General features: G+C 38.8%; 1 protein-coding gene across 7 annotated transcripts in view; it reads left to right on the top strand.

Moving 5' to 3' along the window:
- ATP2B1 (ATPase plasma membrane Ca2+ transporting 1) overlaps positions 1 to 20,121 on the top strand; it is a 65,914-nt gene extending 45,793 nt beyond the window's left edge. For 6 of the 7 annotated variants that reach the window (XM_055711072.1, XM_055711071.1, XM_055711073.1 and 3 more), the window contains exons 12-21: positions 2,230 to 2,467; positions 5,633 to 5,812; positions 5,896 to 5,983; positions 6,270 to 6,376; positions 8,281 to 8,472; positions 8,678 to 8,891; positions 9,020 to 9,231; positions 11,851 to 11,958; positions 13,890 to 14,072; positions 18,649 to 20,121. In XM_055711072.1, coding sequence (XP_055567047.1) covers positions 2,230 to 2,467; positions 5,633 to 5,812; positions 5,896 to 5,983; positions 6,270 to 6,376; positions 8,281 to 8,472; positions 8,678 to 8,891; positions 9,020 to 9,231; positions 11,851 to 11,958; positions 13,890 to 14,072; positions 18,649 to 18,960 — 1,834 coding nt within the window. In that variant the 3' untranslated portion in view covers positions 18,961 to 20,121. Of the gene's footprint in view, positions 1 to 2,229; positions 2,468 to 5,632; positions 5,813 to 5,895; positions 5,984 to 6,269; positions 6,377 to 8,280; positions 8,473 to 8,677; positions 8,892 to 9,019; positions 9,232 to 11,850; positions 11,959 to 13,889; positions 14,073 to 14,400; positions 14,515 to 18,648 lie in introns of all 7 variants that reach the window. The other variant, XM_055711076.1, reaches the window with a different exon arrangement.
- The last annotated feature ends 853 nt before the right edge of the window (positions 20,122 to 20,974 follow it).

Raw genomic sequence — 20,974 nt, 5'->3', positions numbered from 1 at the left:
TTGGCCAATGGAGAAACTTAAGGGGTTTTAATATGAACAAAGCAAATTGCTTCCTTAACCATCTGCCCATCTATAGAGGATTTATTAGAATAGGATTAGACTATTAGTGAGAGAATAAGTCACCACTGGGACAAACCTTTAGGTATGAGGAAGGCTGCGGTAGCTCCTGACTAGGTGAGGAAAGAAGTCAAGCATTATGTTTTCTAGGAACAGCACTTGTAGCCAGTCTGGTTTTGGTTCTAATGTCAGACTATTTCTAGTCTGAGTAGCGTATAAATTCTGTTAATCAGTTCAATTTACCCATTTGCTTGCTACTAGCCCCCCAGATCATGAGCTAGAAAAGTACTAATGTACTAAATGCACATCTTCTCTACTTAATGCTGACAACAAAAGGTCAGTCTTTAAAGGGCTCTTGTTCCTTTTGATATGGATCTTAGATTTAGATGTGAATTTTTTCATCACTAGATTTTAAAGCCAAGTCTCATCAGTGAATAAGTATGCCTATACTTGCATGACTTCTACCTTTAGAAATATTTTGTACCTTATTATCTTATTGAGCAATTGAACTGTAGAAGTTGCTAGAACTCCTGCAGCCCAGACTCATGCAGTCAGTCCACTTGGCTTCATAACTGAGATAAGAAAATAAATAATTTGGCAAACAACAAGAAAACCTAGACTGATTTGGATACTATTGGAACAATTGCAACTCCAGAACTATTTCAGAATATGCACCAACTAGGGAAAAAGTCTTATCATCATGACTTTATCCACTACCTATGCAGTGCCAGAAATTAATCTCGGAGCTTGTAACCTGGTTTGTCTATTGTGCGGCTCATTCTTTATTATAACATGTTTAAGCTTTCAGTGCCTAAAAACAGTCATACGTGAATATTTATAAGACACAAATTAGTCACTAATAAGTGTAGAAGAAATCTAGTAAACTTTTTTTTCAAGCAGAGCAGTTGTATTCATCTTTCCTTTATGGTCAAGCTGAATATTTGAAGTGAGTTTCAATTAAATCTTTATACAAAGCTTATTGGCTTCCATTTAGTCATCTTGGAATGCTTTGAATTTTTTAAAAGCCCTTTGATTGCAAGTAACACAAGATATCCTTAGCCACAGCTGACACTTGAACAGATAACCAAAATTAGAAAATTCAGATAGACTTCACATTTCAGTTATGAATACTATGAAGCTTTAAGGGACTGCTTTGTTTTCATTTCCTGGCTGAGGTAGAAATTTTTATCTGTGTATTGCACCCCGGAATTCCCTAAACCCTTGGACTAAATACTTAAATCTAACAGTAGTCACTTTAGCAGATCTGCCAGGTCTGAATTTAACATTTTTTTTAAAGTCATAAGCTCTTGTGTGTTTTTCAGTGTCACATCAGTACTAATTTGTAAAACAAATGCTTGTGGCATTGCTTTATGACAAAACTTTGCTAAGGATGCAGGTGAACAAGACTAAACTTAGTGTTCAAAGTATTTGCTAGTGTTATGGCATCAATACTGGTAAAGTATGTATGCTGCCTATGAAAGCAGTGGCATCTTTGGCAACTAAAAGAGCTTGTGTTGTAATGCTAGAGTACTTAGTGTTGAATCCAGTCTCTATACAAACATTTAAATCAGATTTAAGTATTCATTTTTAATTTAATTCTTCACATCTACAAGAATTTTGACAGATGCTCTTTGAATTCTTTGCACTCTAGATTGAAGGGTGCAAACCTTACTACTTTTAAGGATAGCAGTGCCAGAGTTTGCCTTCAGTGCTGTAATTTTAGTGCTTACAGCTGTTTAAGCACCAGATGCATGTTCTGGAAGCACACTGTACTTCTGAGACTTGTATAACTGTTAACAAGGTGGGATTATTTTGTTGAACTTGAAATGGGTTTGCCTGACTCAACCAGTGCAGACACCAGTATGTTTACAAACGCTGGAGGAAATTGATACTTCTGGGAGGTAACTAATGTTTGTATCCTAAATTCATTGGGCATTATTTTCAGCCTAGGATGACTGACTTGGTTAACTTTCTACAGCTAGTATGTTTTGCAATTGGGAAGAGATTAAGTGCATATGGAGAGGATTACCTTAGAGGTGCTGCTACTGGCTTTTGTGTGTATATGTGAGTCTAGTAAAAACAAAGTTTGTGGAAACTTACTGGAGTTGACTAATAAGCTGTTGAATGAGTTTAACTTCTGTTCTAGTTAACTCTTTAAACCTTCCTTTTCAGGTGCTTCAAAATACTGAGTGCTAATGGAGAACCCAAAGTATTTAGACCTAGGGACCGTGATGATATTGTGAAAACTGTAATTGAGCCGATGGCTTCTGAAGGGCTCAGAACAATCTGCCTGGCATTCAGAGACTTCCCAGCAGGGGAACCTGAGCCAGAATGGGACAATGAAAATGATATTGTTACTGGTCTGACGTGCATTGCTGTTGTTGGGATTGAAGATCCTGTGAGACCTGAGGTAGGGTCACTGATAAACTGTGGTGATTCTGTTACAACAGATCTTGATTCTTGTTATACTCTCTGCATGATGAACAAGAAGAAACTGAATTTCTATTTTAGGCCTTAAGCATAGTTGATAAATGAAACCCTGTTTTCTAGGGAGGGAATATTTAATGGAGTTAAAAATGCAGATTAAAACTCCTTAATGTCACTTTTGCTGTTAGGGGAGGTATGTACAAACTATTGACTTAAGGCACTTACTGTACAGGGTCTCAGTAGATGGAGCAACTTGTCATGATTTTTACAACTTAGGATATTAGGAATATTGTTTAGAATAATATTAGCCGTTGTGCTTGTTGCCAGCTTCTCATGGGGAATGATGTACAGAAGGGTTTGTCACCTGAGAACTGAGGTAAGGGGTCCAGCTTGTGGTTGAGGTCTATGGAGGGCAGTATTTTTCAATAGTGAAAGCTTTTATGCTACACGTAAGTGGAACTCCAGTCTAATCGGCGCTATTGTAACTTCACACTGTGTCATGGGTGAAGCAGGGGAGTATGAGCTGTAGTTTCTTTCACGTAAACATAAATGAAACTATAATATAAACAAAAACGTGGTGGTTGGAGGACATCTTAGACATAGCGATCATGAGATGATAAAGTTTTCAATTCTTGGAGAAGTAAGAAGCAGGGGTCAGTTGAACTGCTACCTTGGGCTTCTGGAGGACCAACTTTAGCCTGGGTCAGAGCCTGGTTGACAGAGTCCCTTGGGAGATAGTTCTGAAGGGCTAAGGGGTCCAACAAGGCTGGATATTCTTTAAGAAGGCAGTCTTAAAGGCACAGGAGCAGGCCATCCCCATGTGCCAAAAGACAAGCTGCTGGGTAAGACCGGCCTGGCTGAACAGAGAGCTTTGGCTGGAACTCAGCAGGTAAAAAAGGAGAGTGTACCACCTTTGGAAGAAGGGCCAGGCAACTCTGGAGGATTATAAAGATGTTGTGAGGTTATGAAGGGCAAAGATTAGAGAGGCAAAAGTGCAATAGAACTTAGACTGGCCACTGCCATAAAAGATAAAAAAAATGTTTTTACAAATACTTTGGAAACAAAAGGAGGGTCAAGGATAATCTTCATCCTTTATTGGCTGTGGCATGGGATTGCTACAAAGAATGAGGAAAAGGCTGAGGTCCTTAATACTTTCTTTGCCTCACTCTTTAATTAGCAAGACCAGTTACCCTCGGGGTACTCCGCTCCCTGAGCAGGAAGACAGGGATGAGGAGGAGCTGAATTAAACCCTTGCAGTCCAGAAGGAAATAGTGACCTGCCGCTCCACTTAGATGTGTGCAAGTCTATGGGGCTGGATGGGATCTACCCAAGGGTACTGAGGGAGCCTGGCAGAGGATCTTGCCAAGCCACTCTCCATCATTTATCAACAGTATTGGGGAGGTCGCAGAAGACTGGAGGTTAGCCAGTGTGACACCTGTCTACAAGAAGGGCAGGAAGGAAGATCCAGGAAACTACAGACCTGTCAGCCTGACCTCAGTGCCAGGGAAGGTTATGGAGCAGATCATCCTGAGTGCCATCACACGGCACGTGCAGGACAACTGGGGGATCATGCCCAGCCAGCATAGGTTTGTGAAAAGCAGGTCCTACTTATGAAACTGATCTCTTTTCTGCAGCAAGATGACCCACCTAGTAGATGAGGGAAAGGCTGTGCATGTTGTCTACCTGGACCTTAGTAAAGCCTTTGACACAATCTCCCACAGAATTCCCCTGGAGAAACTGGCTGCTCATGGCTTGGAGGGGTGTACTCTACGCTGGGTTAAAAGCTGGCTGGATGGCTGAGCCCAAAGAGTCGCACTAAATAGTTATATCTGGCTGGCGACCTCTCACGAGTGGTGTTCCCCAGGGCTTAGTATTGGGGCCAGTTCTATTTAATATCTTTATCAGTGATCTGGATGAGGGGCTTGGGTCCAACCTCAGTACGTTTGTGGACGACACCAAATTGGGCAAGAGTGTGGAACTGCTTGAGGGCAAGAAGGCTCTGCACAGGCTGGGCTCATGGGCCAAGGCCAGTTGTATGAGGTTCAACAAGAAGTGCTATGTCCTGTGCTTGGGCCACGACAACCCCACGCAATGCTACAGGCTTGGGGCAGACTAGCTGGAAAGCTGCCTGGGGGAAAGGACCTGGGGGTGCTGGCTGACAGCTGGGTGAACGTGAGCCAGCAGTGTGCCCAGGTGGCCGAGAAGGCCAACAGCATCCTGGCTTGTATCAGACACAGTGTGGCCAGCAGGACCAGGGAAGTGATTGTCCCCCCTGTACAGGGCACTGGTGAGGTGGCACCTCAAATACTGTGTTCAGTTTTGGGCCCCTCTGTTCAAGAGGGATGTAGAGGTGCTGGAGCGTGTTCAGAGAAGGGCAGCGAAGCTGGTGGGGGGTCTAGAGTGCAAGTCTCATGAGGAGTGGCTTTGGGAACTGGGGTTGTTCAGTCTTGAGAGGAGGAGGCTCGAGGGGACCTTACTGCTCTCTACAGTTGCCTGAAAGGAGATTGTAGGCAGGCAGAGGTAGGTTTTCTGTCCCAGGTAACAAGAGGAAGTTGCCTCAAGTTACACCAGGGGATGATTAGGTTATTGGGAAACAAAATTTCACGGAAAGAGTGGTGAAGCATTGAACAGGTTACCCAGGGTGGTGATGGAATCTCCATCCCTGGAGGTATTTGAAAAATGTGTGGATGCGGTGCTTAGGGACTTAGTTTAGTGGTGGACTTGCCAGTCCTGGGTTAATGGTTGGACTTCAAGATCTCAAAGGTCTTTTCCAACCTAAGTGATTCTATGCAAAGCCAGTACTCAGTACCTTTGATTATTACAGCCTAATATGTCATGAGGATTTTTACAGTATTTTTAAATACTGCAGTATGTGAAAAATGGAGGGGGGAATGATACATGGCATGACATAACAACAAAGCCTCTTTGCCAGAACTGGTGTGTGTGTGTGTGTGTGTTTCAGGAAAAGAATTGTGGTAAACTACATAAATTTTTACAATGTGCCATTACAACAGTCTTGATTTTAAAGTAGCAGTTACGCTGGATTGAGCCAAAACCAATCTTTTCATTCACATTTCTGGATTTATTCAAATAACATACAGTCTCTGAGTCTGTGGGTTTCTTGTGTTTGGGTTTTTTTTGCTTACAGGTACCTGATGCAATAAAGAAGTGTCAACGTGCAGGCATAACTGTACGTATGGTCACTGGTGATAACATTAACACAGCTCGTGCTATTGCTTTAAAATGTGGTATTCTGAATCCTGGTGAAGACTTCCTGTGTTTAGAGGGCAAAGACTTTAACAGGAGAATACGCAATGAAAAAGGAGAGGTAAGCATGCTGACTAAGTACAGTACATAAACAGATATTCTCCGTCGCCTAACTGTAAAACGTAACCAATGCTGTTTTTGCAGATAGAGCAAGAGCGAATAGATAAAATTTGGCCAAAGCTTCGTGTTCTTGCAAGGTCTTCTCCCACTGACAAACACACTCTAGTAAAAGGTAAATAAAAACTATCTGTGCTTTTAAGTAAAGCTAGATTTTATTTTCTGCTTCTAGAAAAATATCTAGGACCTAGCAGTGTGAAATGTCTGTAAGCGTGTCTTCATTTGCCAGCTGATTTTTTTTTTTTGTATCGCTTGAGAAATGGAGCCACCAGCTAGAACTATCTGTTATGATTTTTTTTTAATGATGACTCTGAGAGACAAAACCTGGGTTTCTCTTTTCAGATTTGATCTGCTGTGTTATCAATTTTGAACTGTAACACCGAGATGTCATTTTATTTTAGGTATAATTGACAGCACTGTCTTTGAGCAGAGGCAAGTTGTAGCAGTAACTGGTGATGGTACCAATGATGGTCCAGCTCTGAAGAAGGCAGATGTTGGTTTTGCTATGGTATGATTTTATTTTATTAAAATCTTCAGTATTTTGGAGAACCTGTTTTGATAAAATAACTTACCAAATCACTTAAGATTATACAACCTTGCTTGTTTCATGAGCCTAATATACAACTAAGTTAATGGAGTCAACATCTCTCACACTTAATACTTTTTCCTCCTTCCTCAGTTTTCCAACTTAACCATGTTTTTATTTTATGGAAAATGTCCTTAAAAAACACAGATCCCCAGTCACTTGAGAATAAAAAATTTTTTACACAAAGGTTTGTTGAAAAATGTAGGAACAGAATTGCTGATACTGAAGATTTCTGAAATGAGATCTGTTCAACACAAGGGAAAATTACTTTAGGTGGCAGATAGCATACTGTGGTGACTTTGAATAAAGCTTATATGCAATATGGAATGAGCTCATTAATCTGTTTTCCATGAAATTATGCATAGGAACAGAGAGACTATAATGAGAGAGTGCCAGCTGATGTTTACCAATGGCTTTGGAGGCTATACTAAGGTACATCTCTTAGTACAACTGAAGTAACATCATTTAGTAACAATCTAGGATCTTCATGTGTCTAAAATGGTTTGTTAAATTACTTGGTTTTCTCAGTTTAAGTTCTCAACTACCCTTTCAAATGGTAGCCAAACCAAGTCTTGGCTTTTAAGTGCTAGTACTAGATAATCATGCCTTAAGTATGTAGACTTCAGCTTTCTTCTGTCTCTTTCAAAATGCTGCAAGACAGATTCCTCAAGCTTCCTCTTGCCTCAAGATTCTTCCATAGTCTTAAGCTGGAAAGGTACAGTTTGGTGCTAGTAGGTCCTTTAAGTCTTTAAAAACTTTTAATAAGCAGTCGAAAGGGGAAAAAACCCCACCATACTCCTCCTACACCACATGCAGATGCACTAAGATGCTAAGGGAAAAACAGGAAGAGTTTTCTGTCATTTTCAAGGAGATTTTTCAAAGTGTACCTCACAAATTTGACAGCTACATATGAAATGTTCTCTAGACTAATGGTCTTGTTTTAACGAGTATCTTTTTTCTACTATTGTATAGTTACTGTAGTTGGCACTGTCAGGGGCAGATTTATTTTCATCTTCCAGAATTTAAATGTTTTCTGCAGTTGCTGTCTGTGTTCATCTGTGTAAGAAACTAATTTCTCTAACTGCTTATCTAAATAGCATTTAAAATACACCATCTAGTATGTGGTATTTAACGGTACCTTTGTAAGATGTACAGATAGCTGTGCAGGTGACTCATTTCCTTGGGAAAATAATGTATCACAAATAACGATCATTAAATTTGCTATTGAGTTAGTGTTTTTGAAATGCCAACAGCAAAATAAATATCCTATTACTCAACTGTTTGGATACTGTAGGAGACTACAGGTGCTTAAAACTTAATGTCGTATTGCATTGCAACATCATATGCAGTGACATTGCATGTTCTACTGTTTAATGCCAGTGCTCTCCTGCAAAAGGCTTTCGGTAATGTGTGTCTTTCTATTGTGTTGGGAATATATGCATTGCTCTGCTGCTAGAATCCATATAGCAAACTCATTAGGAGATGGACCAAACTGTAGTACTGCACCATCTGGTGGCCTTTGACTTGAACAGGGTTCAGTAACATTTCTTCAGAACTTACTTGGTGTCTTTATTATTGACTTGAGGATTTTTATTAAGGTTTTTATTTTAAAGACAACAGTACCTTTTTTGTTTACATTCTTCTATGCTTGAGTAGAACTTGCAAGTAGAACTTGATTCAATAGAACTTTATATGCTAACATTAAAATAGTCCTTCAGACCCAGTGCATCAAAGTGAATGCTGACCAAGGATATCACAGTAGTAGTTCCTATTACATAAGTCAGTGCATGCTATTATATTTCATAGTGTTTTTCTTTTTCTACCAGGGTATTGCTGGAACAGATGTAGCTAAAGAAGCTTCTGATATTATCCTTACAGACGACAACTTCACAAGTATTGTTAAAGCAGTTATGTGGGGACGAAACGTATACGACAGCATCTCCAAATTTCTTCAGTTCCAGCTTACTGTCAATGTAGTAGCAGTTATTGTAGCTTTTACAGGAGCATGCATAACACAAGTACGTACTGGTGGTGGATTGTTTCAGCTAATAAAGGTTGAAAAGGTCATGACTGATTGATTAACTCTTGAAATCAAACTTTCAGTTAAATACTAGTCCAAAGAACATAATGCTTTTCAGAGCATGCCCATGTTGTATAATGAATACTTCTAATAGCTGCAAGTTGTTTACTTATATTGGAGGGTTTATGTATCTGTCTTCATAGGATTCTCCACTTAAAGCTGTGCAGATGCTGTGGGTAAATCTCATAATGGACACGTTAGCTTCTCTTGCCCTGGCAACAGAACCACCCACTGAAGCTCTTCTGTTACGAAAGCCTTATGGTAGAAACAAACCTTTGATTTCTCGTACAATGATGAAGAACATTTTGGGTCATGCATTCTACCAACTTGTAGTGGTCTTCACACTCCTGTTTGCTGGTAAGAATACTGAGGCTTTACAAAGTTATTCTAAAAATTGTACAGACATGATTAAAATGAGGGGGTTTTGTTGTACTGTGCATGTAAAGACACCAGTTAAGCTGCTGATAAATGCCTTTCATACACAGGTGAGAGAATTTTTGATATCGATAGTGGAAGAAATGCACCTCTGCACGCTCCTCCTTCAGAGCATTATACGATTGTATTTAATACATTTGTGATGATGCAGCTTTTTAATGAAATCAATGCCCGAAAAATTCATGGTGAAAGAAACGTTTTTGAAGGAATCTTTAACAATGCTATCTTCTGTTCCATTGTTCTGGGGACGTTTGTTGTGCAGGTAAGTAAATTCTTGGAGAGGGGGGGAATGCATTTAGTACACTGATTACCTTGGAGTTGCTTACCTTGGAAATGCTAATCAAGTAGTGCCAGGCATTTCATTTCTGCAACATGAAAACCTTCAGTGTCAAACACACTATAAATCACTTGAAAATGCTGCTTGATAGGACTTTCAGGTACAACCTCTTTGAAATTGGTAAAATTGGAATGTAGAAGTATTTGTATTTACCTTTTGAATTTTCAAGTCCTTTAGATTGATCTTCATGTTCTAGTCTCTTGACAAAATATGAAGCTGTATGTCCCATGCTGCCACCCCCATCAGAACTCTTCCTCATACTATCTGCCTGTGTATCTATTTTGCTGATTGACTGGATACCAAGAAAAAATTAATTCCAAATCAAATATAAGAGTAAATGCAGATTATTATATTACACTATAAGGGGGAAAATGGCATGCAGTATGATAAAAGGAAACAGTACTAGTTATGATAAAAGAGCAATAGCAGCAAAGCATCAAATCATTCCTGCAAAGCATTACAGAGACTAAGAAAAAGATACATCACCAATTATCACCTTAACATCATCCAGGCCCGTACTTTGGCTGGGAAACCCCATTGCAGCTGGCACCAGGAGTCTCTTGGTAACTGGGAAAATTTCTATATGGTGCATCAACCTGTAGGTGAGGCTTCTGACCCAGTCCCAGAGCTTGCCCACCTTTATACTCGATGAAAAACAAAAATAGTTTACACACCTAGTGTATACAAACTTTTAAGTTTATGCTAAGTTGCAGTCGTGCGCTATCTCATGGTTCGTAAGGTTCACACACATCAGGGACGTTGGCCAGATGCCTGAGCATGGTGGAGTTACTGTCATGACAGAGCTGCACACGGTATTTATTGTCTGGATGGTCCTGCCCACATCTGGCTTGTTCGGGAGCTCAAGACAAACACCACCTGCTTATTAAAGTTGTCCTTGAGCTCCCTGAGCTCCCTGTCCACAAGTTAAGCGATCCCTAATTAAAGACAAAGGCTTCTCCATAAGCAGTAATCAATTTAATAAATTTTCTCCACAGTGTCTGAATGGGAGCCCATTTAAACAATTATAGAAAAGTTACAACTTCTCATATCATCTTAACGAGATTAGGACAGGAATAAGCTTTAGAAACTTAAGTGTTGAATTTCTGCATCAGGAAGATAAAAATTGTTATCTTTATTGGTATATATTTTAGTTATCTGCGTAGATGCTGCTGGTTTAGGTGGAAAACACTGAAGGTCTAGGGACCTTCTGCTGGTGCATCTAGGTAGATTTGTAAAAGCTAGTTATTTAACTCTTTATATGCTAACAAATGAATCTGAAATTGAGTTGACACACCGGCATTGAGAAACACCAAGTCAAAATTGAATCTAAAGAAAATAGTTTACAAGAAATAGTTTCACCTTCTAAATGGCCTTAATTTTTGATTTATCAGAAGAAATAATCAGCAAATCAGTATACTACTTTTTTTCAGAACCATCTTTCATTTTAATTTGAGTAATTTTGGACTTAAGATATAACCTACGTCTTGAGCTTTTCCTTAGACTAGGGATTCCATGAAGCTGACCAGATTCATAGTGGTTCAAGCAGTGCAAATGTATGCACCTCTGCTTCACATAAGTTAGTTCACTTATTCACCCAAGTTTAGGATTTTTTAGATGACAGTTCTTCAGAAGCGTTTCCGTTTTTAGGGTTGCATATGCAGTAGACTGTTGTTGTGCAACAAAGCCAAATACGTAGAAATTCATTCTGATTGCAACTGTGTTCCCTTTATAAACTTGGCAAACTGAATGCCTTCCCAAATAAGTAATGCCTGAGTTGTCATCTCAGTGTTTTACTCTGTTAGTAAAAGACTATACTCTTGGGCTTTTCAGCTGTCAGGTGTCCTACTTAAGGGTCAATACTGTCTCCTTTTCACACCTACCCTGCTACTTGAATTGTTGATTCCTCAGGGCAGACTTTAATGCATGTAATTCCTGTGCAGAGGGATGCCTTGCTTGTTAGGGCCCGTACAGCTTGTTGCAATAGGTAAGTCAGCAGGAGCTCATTTAATTTGGCTTTTGAGATCTCTACCCCTTGCCCCCAGGACTTAATACACAGATGTCACACTGCGATGACTTACTTTGACACTTAACACTGATGGGATATATAGTAATATTCTGTTGAATTATTTCTGAAATGTTTTGTGTATTGTGGATCTACAAATTCTATTAATGCAAGTTTATCAATCAACTCAGTGCTGAGATGGGTGTTCATATGATAAATAATCACCATAAAATTGTAGCATCAAATACATGCTGTAATTGTGAGATGAAGGGAAAGAACTGCAAGCAAAACTAAGTAGTTAACAGGTTTTTGTGAGTGGTATTTGAAGAATAAATGGGTAGTTCTTGAAATACTTAAAATCAGTAGATGATGCCTTAGTTTGGAAACTTGCTGAAACTGCTGAGATGGTGAAAGTATATGTTTAAAAAGATGGGCTGTCCTATTTTCTACTGCAGAGTTGTCTGTAGTGATCTTAAAGCATTACGGAATTTTCTAGTAACTGGTCACTCATACATGTTGTTTAATGATGTTGCTCTTCACAGATAATCATTGTGCAGTTTGGTGGGAAGCCTTTCAGTTGCTCAGAACTCTCGATTGAACAGTGGCTGTGGTCCATTTTCCTGGGCATGGGAACACTACTGTGGGGCCAGGTAAAATAGCTTTTTCAAAATGCCAAATATTTACCTGCATTAGAATACACGGAAAATACAAATACACTGTCTTTAGCATTTAGATCTTTCAAGTGGACTATATGAATATCTGGAGATTAACAGTAAATACTGATTAAAGTTGACTAGTTCAATAGCTAGGAAGTCCTTAGTTGGATATTCCTTACTCTGACTTTGTCAATTAGTTACATTTCATCACTAGATGCTATGGTTGGTTTGTGTTTAGTAACTTTTAACTAGAAATAGCTGTAGTTACCTCTTAAATGAAATTACATCTTTTGCCAGATAAGTACTGCAAGTCCTGTAAGAATACAGATGCAATGAACGTATTAATCTTGAAATAGATTTAACAATGTTGAATGGTTTTCTTAAAATCAGAATTGTTAAACTTGCTAGTATTTTCTTGATTTAAAAACTTTCTGGAGTAGCAAGAAATGCAGCAAACCTCATAACAGCTTTCTCTTCATTTGCATAATTATGAAATAATTGGAAAGTTCTTTCACCTATTAAACTATTGCATTTGCATTTTTATTCTTCCCCTCCTCCACTTCCCCTTAAAGTTTCATTGGTATTGCATGCACAGCAGTGCTTGTAAGCAGCAAGCTTATTTACATGAAACTTTAGAGCTACAGAGTTTTCCATTATTAAATAACATAGTTGTCTAAACTTTTCATACCACATGAAGAGTTTTCCATTACGGTTTCTTTCCTTCCATTTTGTAAAGGGCACTTCAGGTTTCAGTATAAAATTGGTAGGGTGAATTTTAGTTGTAAATACATAGATGCATATTCTAAAAGCGAGTATAAGCCTTGTTTATAAGGTTCTCTGGAAAATTAATTATTTAAAAAAAAAAAAAAATCAAATAGTGTCACTCTAAGGTTTAAAAGTAGCCTAGAAGAGAATCAAGATGGCTTCAAATACCTTTGACCCAAAGTGTCTTGAAGGGCAAAGCTTCCCTGCTGCGGTTCATGCTGCTCTAGCATCTCATTAAAGTCAAAGAGCTTTTGACTTTCTGAGAATAGTAGAAACTGAAGTGTGATATGGGAGCATTCACAGTAGCAATTTCAGCATGAAGGGCTGTTTATCTTGCTTTTGGAGCAGTCTTTTTCCTCTGCAGCTGCTGAAGTGGTCTTCTAGGTTTGTGATGATCAAGGAAAGCAGTTTTGGAACTGATCTGGATCTGCTAGATGGGACATATCAAAAGATGACTCCCCTTAACTACATAGTTCATCAGAATAGCCCTGAAGGTGGGGATGAAAAGGAGAGCTGGAACAGCCGTATATAGCTTTTGTTTAGTTTAAGATAGATAAATGAGTGTACACCAAGTAGCAAAGTAACGATTTGGGATAAGGGTTTTGGAAACATCACTCACCTTGCAAATGGATTGATACCTTCCAGGTCACAAGAGAATGCATGTCTGTTTTGTATTTCTGAATTAACTGTGGCTGCTTTAATTAAATGATGTAGTTCTCACATGAGGTAACGTGTTCATCATGCTTGTCAAACTCCTGGAGCTCTGAAAACTCTAGATGCCAGCACACATCTAATCTACAGAATTAATTGCTCTTGTAGCTTCAGTACTGCTCCTTCCTGGCATAGTCAATTAATGTTAAAGTGGAATTCTTTGTCCCTGGCAAGGACTTTTTGTTTTCTAGGTTTGTAGTCCAAGTTTAATTTCACACCTCAGTTGAGGTGGTAAGGTTATTCACAGCTTTGCAGCTATTCAGCTGGAGTGATCGCCCTACACTGATCCACTCATCCCATTTACATAATTTGTTTTTCAACTTTGCTAATTGTATGTAGGATATTGTGTTAAGCCTTAAGGTCTGGTATTACTTATATATGGTTGTTTGTTTTTTGTTTTTTTTTAAAAAAAAGGATAATCCTGATTCATATTTTTCATTCACCGTTAGTTGATTTCAACAATTCCAACCAGCCGTCTGAAATTCCTTAAGGAAGCTGGTCATGGAACACAAAAGGAAGAGATTCCTGAAGAAGAACTAGCAGAAGATGTAGAGGAGATTGATCATGCTGAGAGAGAACTACGTCGTGGTCAGATCTTGTGGTTTAGGGGCCTAAACAGGATACAAACTCAGGTATGGTCTTGAAAAAGGTAGGATGCAGTGAGTGTTGAGGGAAATATCACCTCTCCATCTGCAGTCCTTTGACTAAGGCGGCAGTTCTAACTGGTGTGACAGACTGTCAAAAGTGGGTATGGATGGATGTGTAATCCCTCAGGGTCCTCTGTTTTCTTCAGCTCTAAGTGTTAACTCTTGGCCTGTGTATCTGCTCTATGGAAAAAAAAAAAAAAAGTGCCTTTTTTCTTTACTTTTTGTATGTTATAGATGGGATGGTCCTTTCTCTTGTTCTTTCTCTCTCTCTCTCTTGCTGAGCAAGCTGTCACAATCTCTTGATTCCTTGCAGATGGATGTAGTGAATGCTTTCCAGAGTGGAAGTACCATTCAGGGGGCTCTAAGGCGGCAACCCTCCATCGCCAGCCAGCATCATGATGTAACAAATATTTCTACCCCTACACATGTAGTGTTTTCCTCTACTACTGCTTCTACTACTGTGGGGTGTGAGTGTGTGTTCCTAAAGTGCATGAAATTAACATTTCCTAATTCACGTACCTAACGTTTCTCATTTTCTCCTTAGTACTTAAAATAATCGTTCAGGCTTTTATAGAGCTCTTCCACAAAGTGGAGTCCTCAAGACTTTTTTTTCTTAGAGGGCTGAGAACAGGTGGAACAGTTTCAACAAAAGACTTTAATGTGAAAGCTGTGAGCCTGCACATCCGTGCCTTCATCCATTCATGTACAGAGGGATGTTTAAGATAAATGGGAAAACTGTTGTAAATTTTCGAGTATATGCCTCTTAGGGTGACTTGCATTGAATAAGTGAATTAACTGCATAATCATGGACCCAGGTCAAAAATAGATGTCTTGCGCTGCAGCACAAATCATATTTAAGGTAAACAAGCTGATGGGGAAAACAGATGGTATGTTAAAAAATATGAATGTAGTTAGAACATGGAACACTAAATGCATTTTCTTTGTAGCCTGTAAGGAACTTCTGAATCTCTGCTCTGCTGTTGTTGGACCTTTTTAACTGAATAACACAACTTTCTCAACATCAGGAATCAGGTGGCGAGACAAGGCTTCTAAAATGTGTCAGAAGAAACACTTAATTAGCTAATATAAAAAGGAAAAAGGTGTTAAGCACTGAATGGTGAAACTTACATTTAAATCTGAAGGCTTTTTTTCTCCTCTAGGTTCTTCTGGCAGCAGTGCATAAGCCATCAGTGAAAGTAAAAAGTTTGTCTCACCTTAATTCTGCCCTCTTTATATTGTGCTCTAAGTGGCATTTCAGTTTCAGCCTTCCTCTTTGTAGAGGCTAGAGATTTAATTATTGCGTATGTAGGCTTAAATTCTGGAGTCTGAAGATCCGTAACAGTTGCAGTTGAATACTTACAGTAATATCTATTGTTAAAAGAGTTTTTAATCTTAATTATATATTACATGTTTAACTTCCATCTCTAACTTCCTAAAGACTGGTTAAATAATTGTTTTTTAAAATAACTCCAAGAGGGCTTGTTGTTCCTGTTCCCCCCCCACCCCCGGCTTTTTTAAACTTTCAGATTGCCAGATGGATGAAGACCCTTAATTTCGGGAGCTGTCTTAAATGAAATGTTCTCTTCTGGTTTTGTTTTTTCTCTTGGCTTGGCCAGAATTCCTGTGTGAGCTTGTGCAAGTATTTGCCTCTGTACTTGTTCTCTATTGGTGAGACAGGTACTTCCCTGCCTTGCAGTAGTATTGAGCAGCTCAGCTTACAAATTTGTGTGCCTCAAGAACATGAAATGAAAAGTAGATTTAACAATTCAGGGTGCACAGGATGGCATCTCCTAGTTAAAATGCTAATTAGTAACCTGTATCCCTAACTACAGTCAAGAACATTAATTAGACATTCAGAATTCTCTAGAGAAGCAACTTCATGCCATGCTGCCATTTGAGCAGAATCTAATGGGCACTGCAGCACCTCGTTGCATCAAATGGCCAGTGCAGATATGGAGCTAGAATAGCAGAGAACTAGTTTTTGATCCTCCCTTAGTACGGCCTTCTGCTATGCCCTCCAGGAGAACAACTTCTGATAACTAATACCTGTTAATGGGAAGCAGATGTGTTATTTCATTGTGTTTCTCTTTTGGAGCTCTTTGGAAAAATAGTTCAGCTGTTTCTATGAACAAGTCTTCAGCAGCCATCTGGCTGGGAGGATGTGGAGTGCTTACTGCATTCCTTGCTATTCTGGTACTAATATGAGGAAGGCCTGATGACAGTATAAATTACACATAACAAATTGTCTTGTTTGCTCCTCACTTTATTTATAGTCACACCTCTCGTCTGTCTTGAGTAGTTGAAAATGAAGTGTTCAAAACACTAAATTTATACTTAAATAAAATTTAAGATGCTGACAGTCTGGTTTCTGCCTTCATGCCTGGGCTCTTTGAGGGTCCTGGGTTCACAGGACTGTCTAGACCACTTGTTTTAGTACCCGTTCTGCATGGGAATCGAGCCTTTATTGTGGGTATGCTTATATTCCGATGATAATTACAGCTTTCCTGTTAAGCCAAAATTTGTTTTCCATTACTGCTTATGTTCTAAGTTACCATCTGTAAGCAATAAAAAACCAGCCCCATGAGGCAGTCATATTTCATTTTGCCACATAAATCAGTGGCACAGTGGGATGCAACATGCCAAATGAAGGCAATGCAAACTTTTAGTCTGGCACTGTCACCGCTGGTTTTCTTGGTAAGTGCCAAGACAGTTTATGCAGCTTGCTGGACTTGTTTAAAGCTTATGTAGCATTCCAACCCCTTAACAGTCTGCTCAGTTTTTTCATGTAATGAACAGTAAAGTGCTAGCTGTTGTAATATTTTACCTTTCAAACACACTCATGCTGTTCCCTGTCCTCCTTTTATAGGTAGTTATGTCCTCTCCTGTGCGTGGCTCCCCACCTCCGACCTGGTTTTCATGCTTAATGGGGCTCAGCCATGTACCTGTAGTACAAAAATGGGGACATAATAGCTTTTGAGTAAAAGTCTTTGTGCAAGTGCTCTGAAGGGGGTAGGGGTGGGGGAACAATGCTGTGTCTAGAGGTCAAAGAACACAGTCAGAACCAAAGACTGTATCATCTGCAGTTTTTCTGTGGTAACAAATATGATAATGCATTGATTTTGGGGAGGCCTTCTCTGTGTTTACAGTGAGGTTGTTTGGTATATCTTAGCTGGTTTGAAGTCTGCTTTTGATCTGCTTGACCGTCTAGCTTCATTTCATCACCTGGAAGTCACTTTGTTTAGTGTTAAGGAACTCTGGAAGCACTAGTCATGACGTGTTTCTCAGCTTGAAACAAGTCATCTTGGATGTGCTAAAAAAAAAAGTCTTTAAATTGGACTTACTGTTTGTAACAGTAAGTTCTTCTTACTACAGAGTTGCTCTGCTGCTTGCTATGCAACAGAGGAGCTTTAGGATTGAAGCTCAGAGTAGAGTTGCTGAGAATTGAATAGGGAGCTAAAAGTAGGGGGAAACTAACTTGTTGAAATGTTGGAAAAAGAGGTCACAGACTTCTGCCTAACTTTGTTTTATCAGTTCAAAAATCTATCCTGAATTCCTGCAGCTGGTGGGAAAATGTGGCGGGTGGGGTGTGTGCGGGCAGGTGGTTTCATCATTCAAATTATAATTAGGAAAGCTTAAATTCAAGTCAACTAGAACATGCAAAATTTGCAAAATTGAGCTGTATTTTATCTAACTTCCCTCTGAAATATTTATGAATTCTGTAAACCTAGCTTTCTGATTTGAAAAATGTTGAACAATGAAAAGACTTGAAATAATAGTCAGCCTTGGAATGTTGTCCATGAATTCAGTGTAAAGTGAAGACTCGAGGAAAGGCTTCTCTGATACTTTGTGCTACTTGAATAGTCTCTTCAAATTTACCACCTGTCGTGAGTACTTAATTGTACAATACAGTATTCAATTTCCTAGTTCTGATCTTAAGGTTCCAAAGCGCTATTCGGTAAGGAAGTTTCTCTAGTGTGGTAAATGGGTATATACTCGAATATTTACAGCTGTTACTGTGGTATCCTTTTCTGCATGATTCTTTGTAAGTGTCCGGTCATTGTGACATTGGCTTACACTTGCTTGGCTTTTTCATAGTCAGTTGACATCCTAATTCCTAGCATGAGAATTAGTAACCGTTTTATCCTCTAACTTATTTTCAGCCTCTCCCCTCCTTCCACCCCACCCCCTGCCCCAAGTATTCAATAAAATACTCAATGAGGTTTATTTAGTTGTGAATAAATAAGTAATTGTTGGCCTCACTTCTGAAAAAATGCTTAGCCCGTGTTAAATAACGGAACAATTCTAGTGCCATGTCTGAATTTTTAGGCCCTTCAGCTTTTTGCAGTACTTTTACAATTTTTTTTTTTATTCCTACTGTGTAGACTGGCAGTGCTCTACTGAAATGCTTTTCATTTTTTTTTACAGTTTATTGCAAGTTCCACTGCATCATATACAAATTCGATTCACTCATGTCTAGCTGTTTGTGGATTCAAACTCATAAGAACCATGCCATTACCAGCAAATCTGCAGTATTTTAACAACCTTTTTTCTTTGTTTACAGATCCGAGTGGTGAATGCATTTCGTAGCTCCTTGTATGAGGGGCTAGAGAAACCTGAGACACGAAGTTCGATTCACAATTTTATGACGCATCCTGAGTTTAGAATAGAAGACTCTGAGCCTCATATTCCCCTTATTGATGATACTGATGCTGAAGATGATGCTCCAACAAAACGCAACTCTACTCCCCCACCCTCTCCCAATAAAAATAACAATGCGGTTGACAGTGGAATTCACCTTACAACAGACATGAATAAGTCTGCTACCTCTTCATCCCCAGGGAGCCCGCTACATAGTTTGGAAACATCACTCTGATTGTAAGCTGAATGTTAACACACTAGCTGCATTGTAAAGAAATTGAAACTGGGTCTCCTCACACATTATGATGGACAAGATGATACTCTTGTCTTGGACTTCAACAGAAGACACACTTGTACGAATGTAGATTTATTTTTTTAAAAAAAAAAGCTTTCTGCCAGACTGGAGGGTGCTTTTCTGGGGGTGGGAGTAATAATGGACTCTGACAGAAAAACAGTAACTCAGCATAAGTGACCTGTGGATCATCTATTGTACTTAAGAATGGTCCTGAACAGTGTGTTAGCAGAGCTTTAGATTATCATGATCCTTTTCTGAGGGGAAGGCTGGGAAGGGCAAGGAAGCCCTGGATCGTTGAATTGATACTTTAATTTCTGCTGTTGGCTGTTAATAATTTGGATTATTTATGTTTATAAATGATACCGATCTGTTTACAAGGTTTGTAGATACTTTTTTTGTTCCTGTTCATAGATGGGAAGCTTCCTTATAAATGATGCAGAGAAAAAAAAAAAAAACCAACAACAAAAAAACTAGTCCTTCAAATACTGCTGTATTTTCAGGAAAAGGGTGTTTCTATTGAAACTGTACTAAATTTTGCCTGCAATTTACCTTGTTAAATATTGTAGATAAATTGCTAATACTAATAGCCAAATAGATAACACTAATGCTTTGTAAAAACATGAGCAGTGGTGTTCTAATGAAGTTATGGCCTCTGTCCTAATTAGTTTCTTAAATACATTTACTACTTAATGGTTTTGAAACAACTGTTTAATTTTTAAAAATTTTGAGAAACTTACTGAATAACTTTTGTTCAGAACTTAGTAGGATTGTTTAATGCAGGACATCAATATGTGATGGAACTTGCTTGAAATATTTCTGTTATCCGGGCAAAATGGATTAAATCAAAATACATCAGAATCTTAGTCCTTTGTTTTTGTCTAAACATGTTAGTTTAGTGCTGTCTTGGTGAACTGTGAGTGGAACTGTGATTTTTTTTTTTCTAATCTATAGAATCCTTCATGCAGCATGAGGGCTGTTGGCATTTTGAAAGGTTGTTAGTGGGTAGCATACATGTTCTCCTTTTTGTTTTTGGAACTTGTTTGTAAACATGAATAAATCTGCCCTTTTGTTAAAATAAAATTGCAGCGATGGTTTCTTACAGATTTTTTTTCTCAGCTCCTTCACTGGAAACACTTAAAAGTACTCTTTTGTATTACTGGTTAACTTTAAACTGCAATTTCAAGATGGTAACAGCCCCACTAAAAATAGTGCTTTGGGTAAATGGAATCATGGTGGCTGCATCCATAATGAATGTAAGCTAAGGTACTCAAAAGTCTTCAGTGAGCCAAAAAGGATACTCCTTGGGAATGAATAGGTCTGCCTGAAATTCCAAGACTTACTGTGAGTACTGCGTAATAGATGTATCCCTGTCCATTTAAGTGAGGAAAAACTGAGAACTGATATATATAGCATGGGTGAAAATAAATTTTTCAGTTGATTAATATGTTATGCACCAAAACTGACCTACCAGCAATTGACTGAAGAAGTTATGGTCTGCCTCAGCTGTAGTGTTTAAACAGTGAAGGATGATGGAACAGTACTTGATCTGGTACTTCATGTTTTCTAGGTCCAATACTGCTTAGAAGAGCAACCGAAGAGATGAGTTGTAAACTTATTTTTTTCCTTTCTTTTTCTAGCTCTTGTGTTCTTTAAAACAGCAAGTGAATGTTTTTTTGCCAAATAATCCCGTATTTTGGAGTGGTTTAAAGGGGTCCCTTCAAAGGAGTGCAGAATTAAGTTGGTAATGAGGAAGGAGGTAATACTAGAGCAAACTGCAGAAATTAGTAGGATAGGAACCTCAAGCGTATCTTTCCCTTGTGGTGGGATACACACATGCTTGGGTTTGTCCTTTAATGGTTATTGTTCAACCAGTAGCACTGTATCCCACTGTCAACCACTCCTGAATTCAGTCTTTTCTATTGTACTTAAGTAAATGCACTGAATTCTAGGCAAG

Source organism: Falco cherrug, chromosome 5 (assembly GCF_023634085.1).
Source record: "Falco cherrug isolate bFalChe1 chromosome 5, bFalChe1.pri, whole genome shotgun sequence".
Taxonomy (NCBI): Eukaryota; Metazoa; Chordata; class Aves; order Falconiformes; family Falconidae; genus Falco; species Falco cherrug.
The sequence above is the reverse complement of the archived record's forward strand: the minus strand, read 5'-3'. Positions and strand labels throughout refer to the sequence as shown.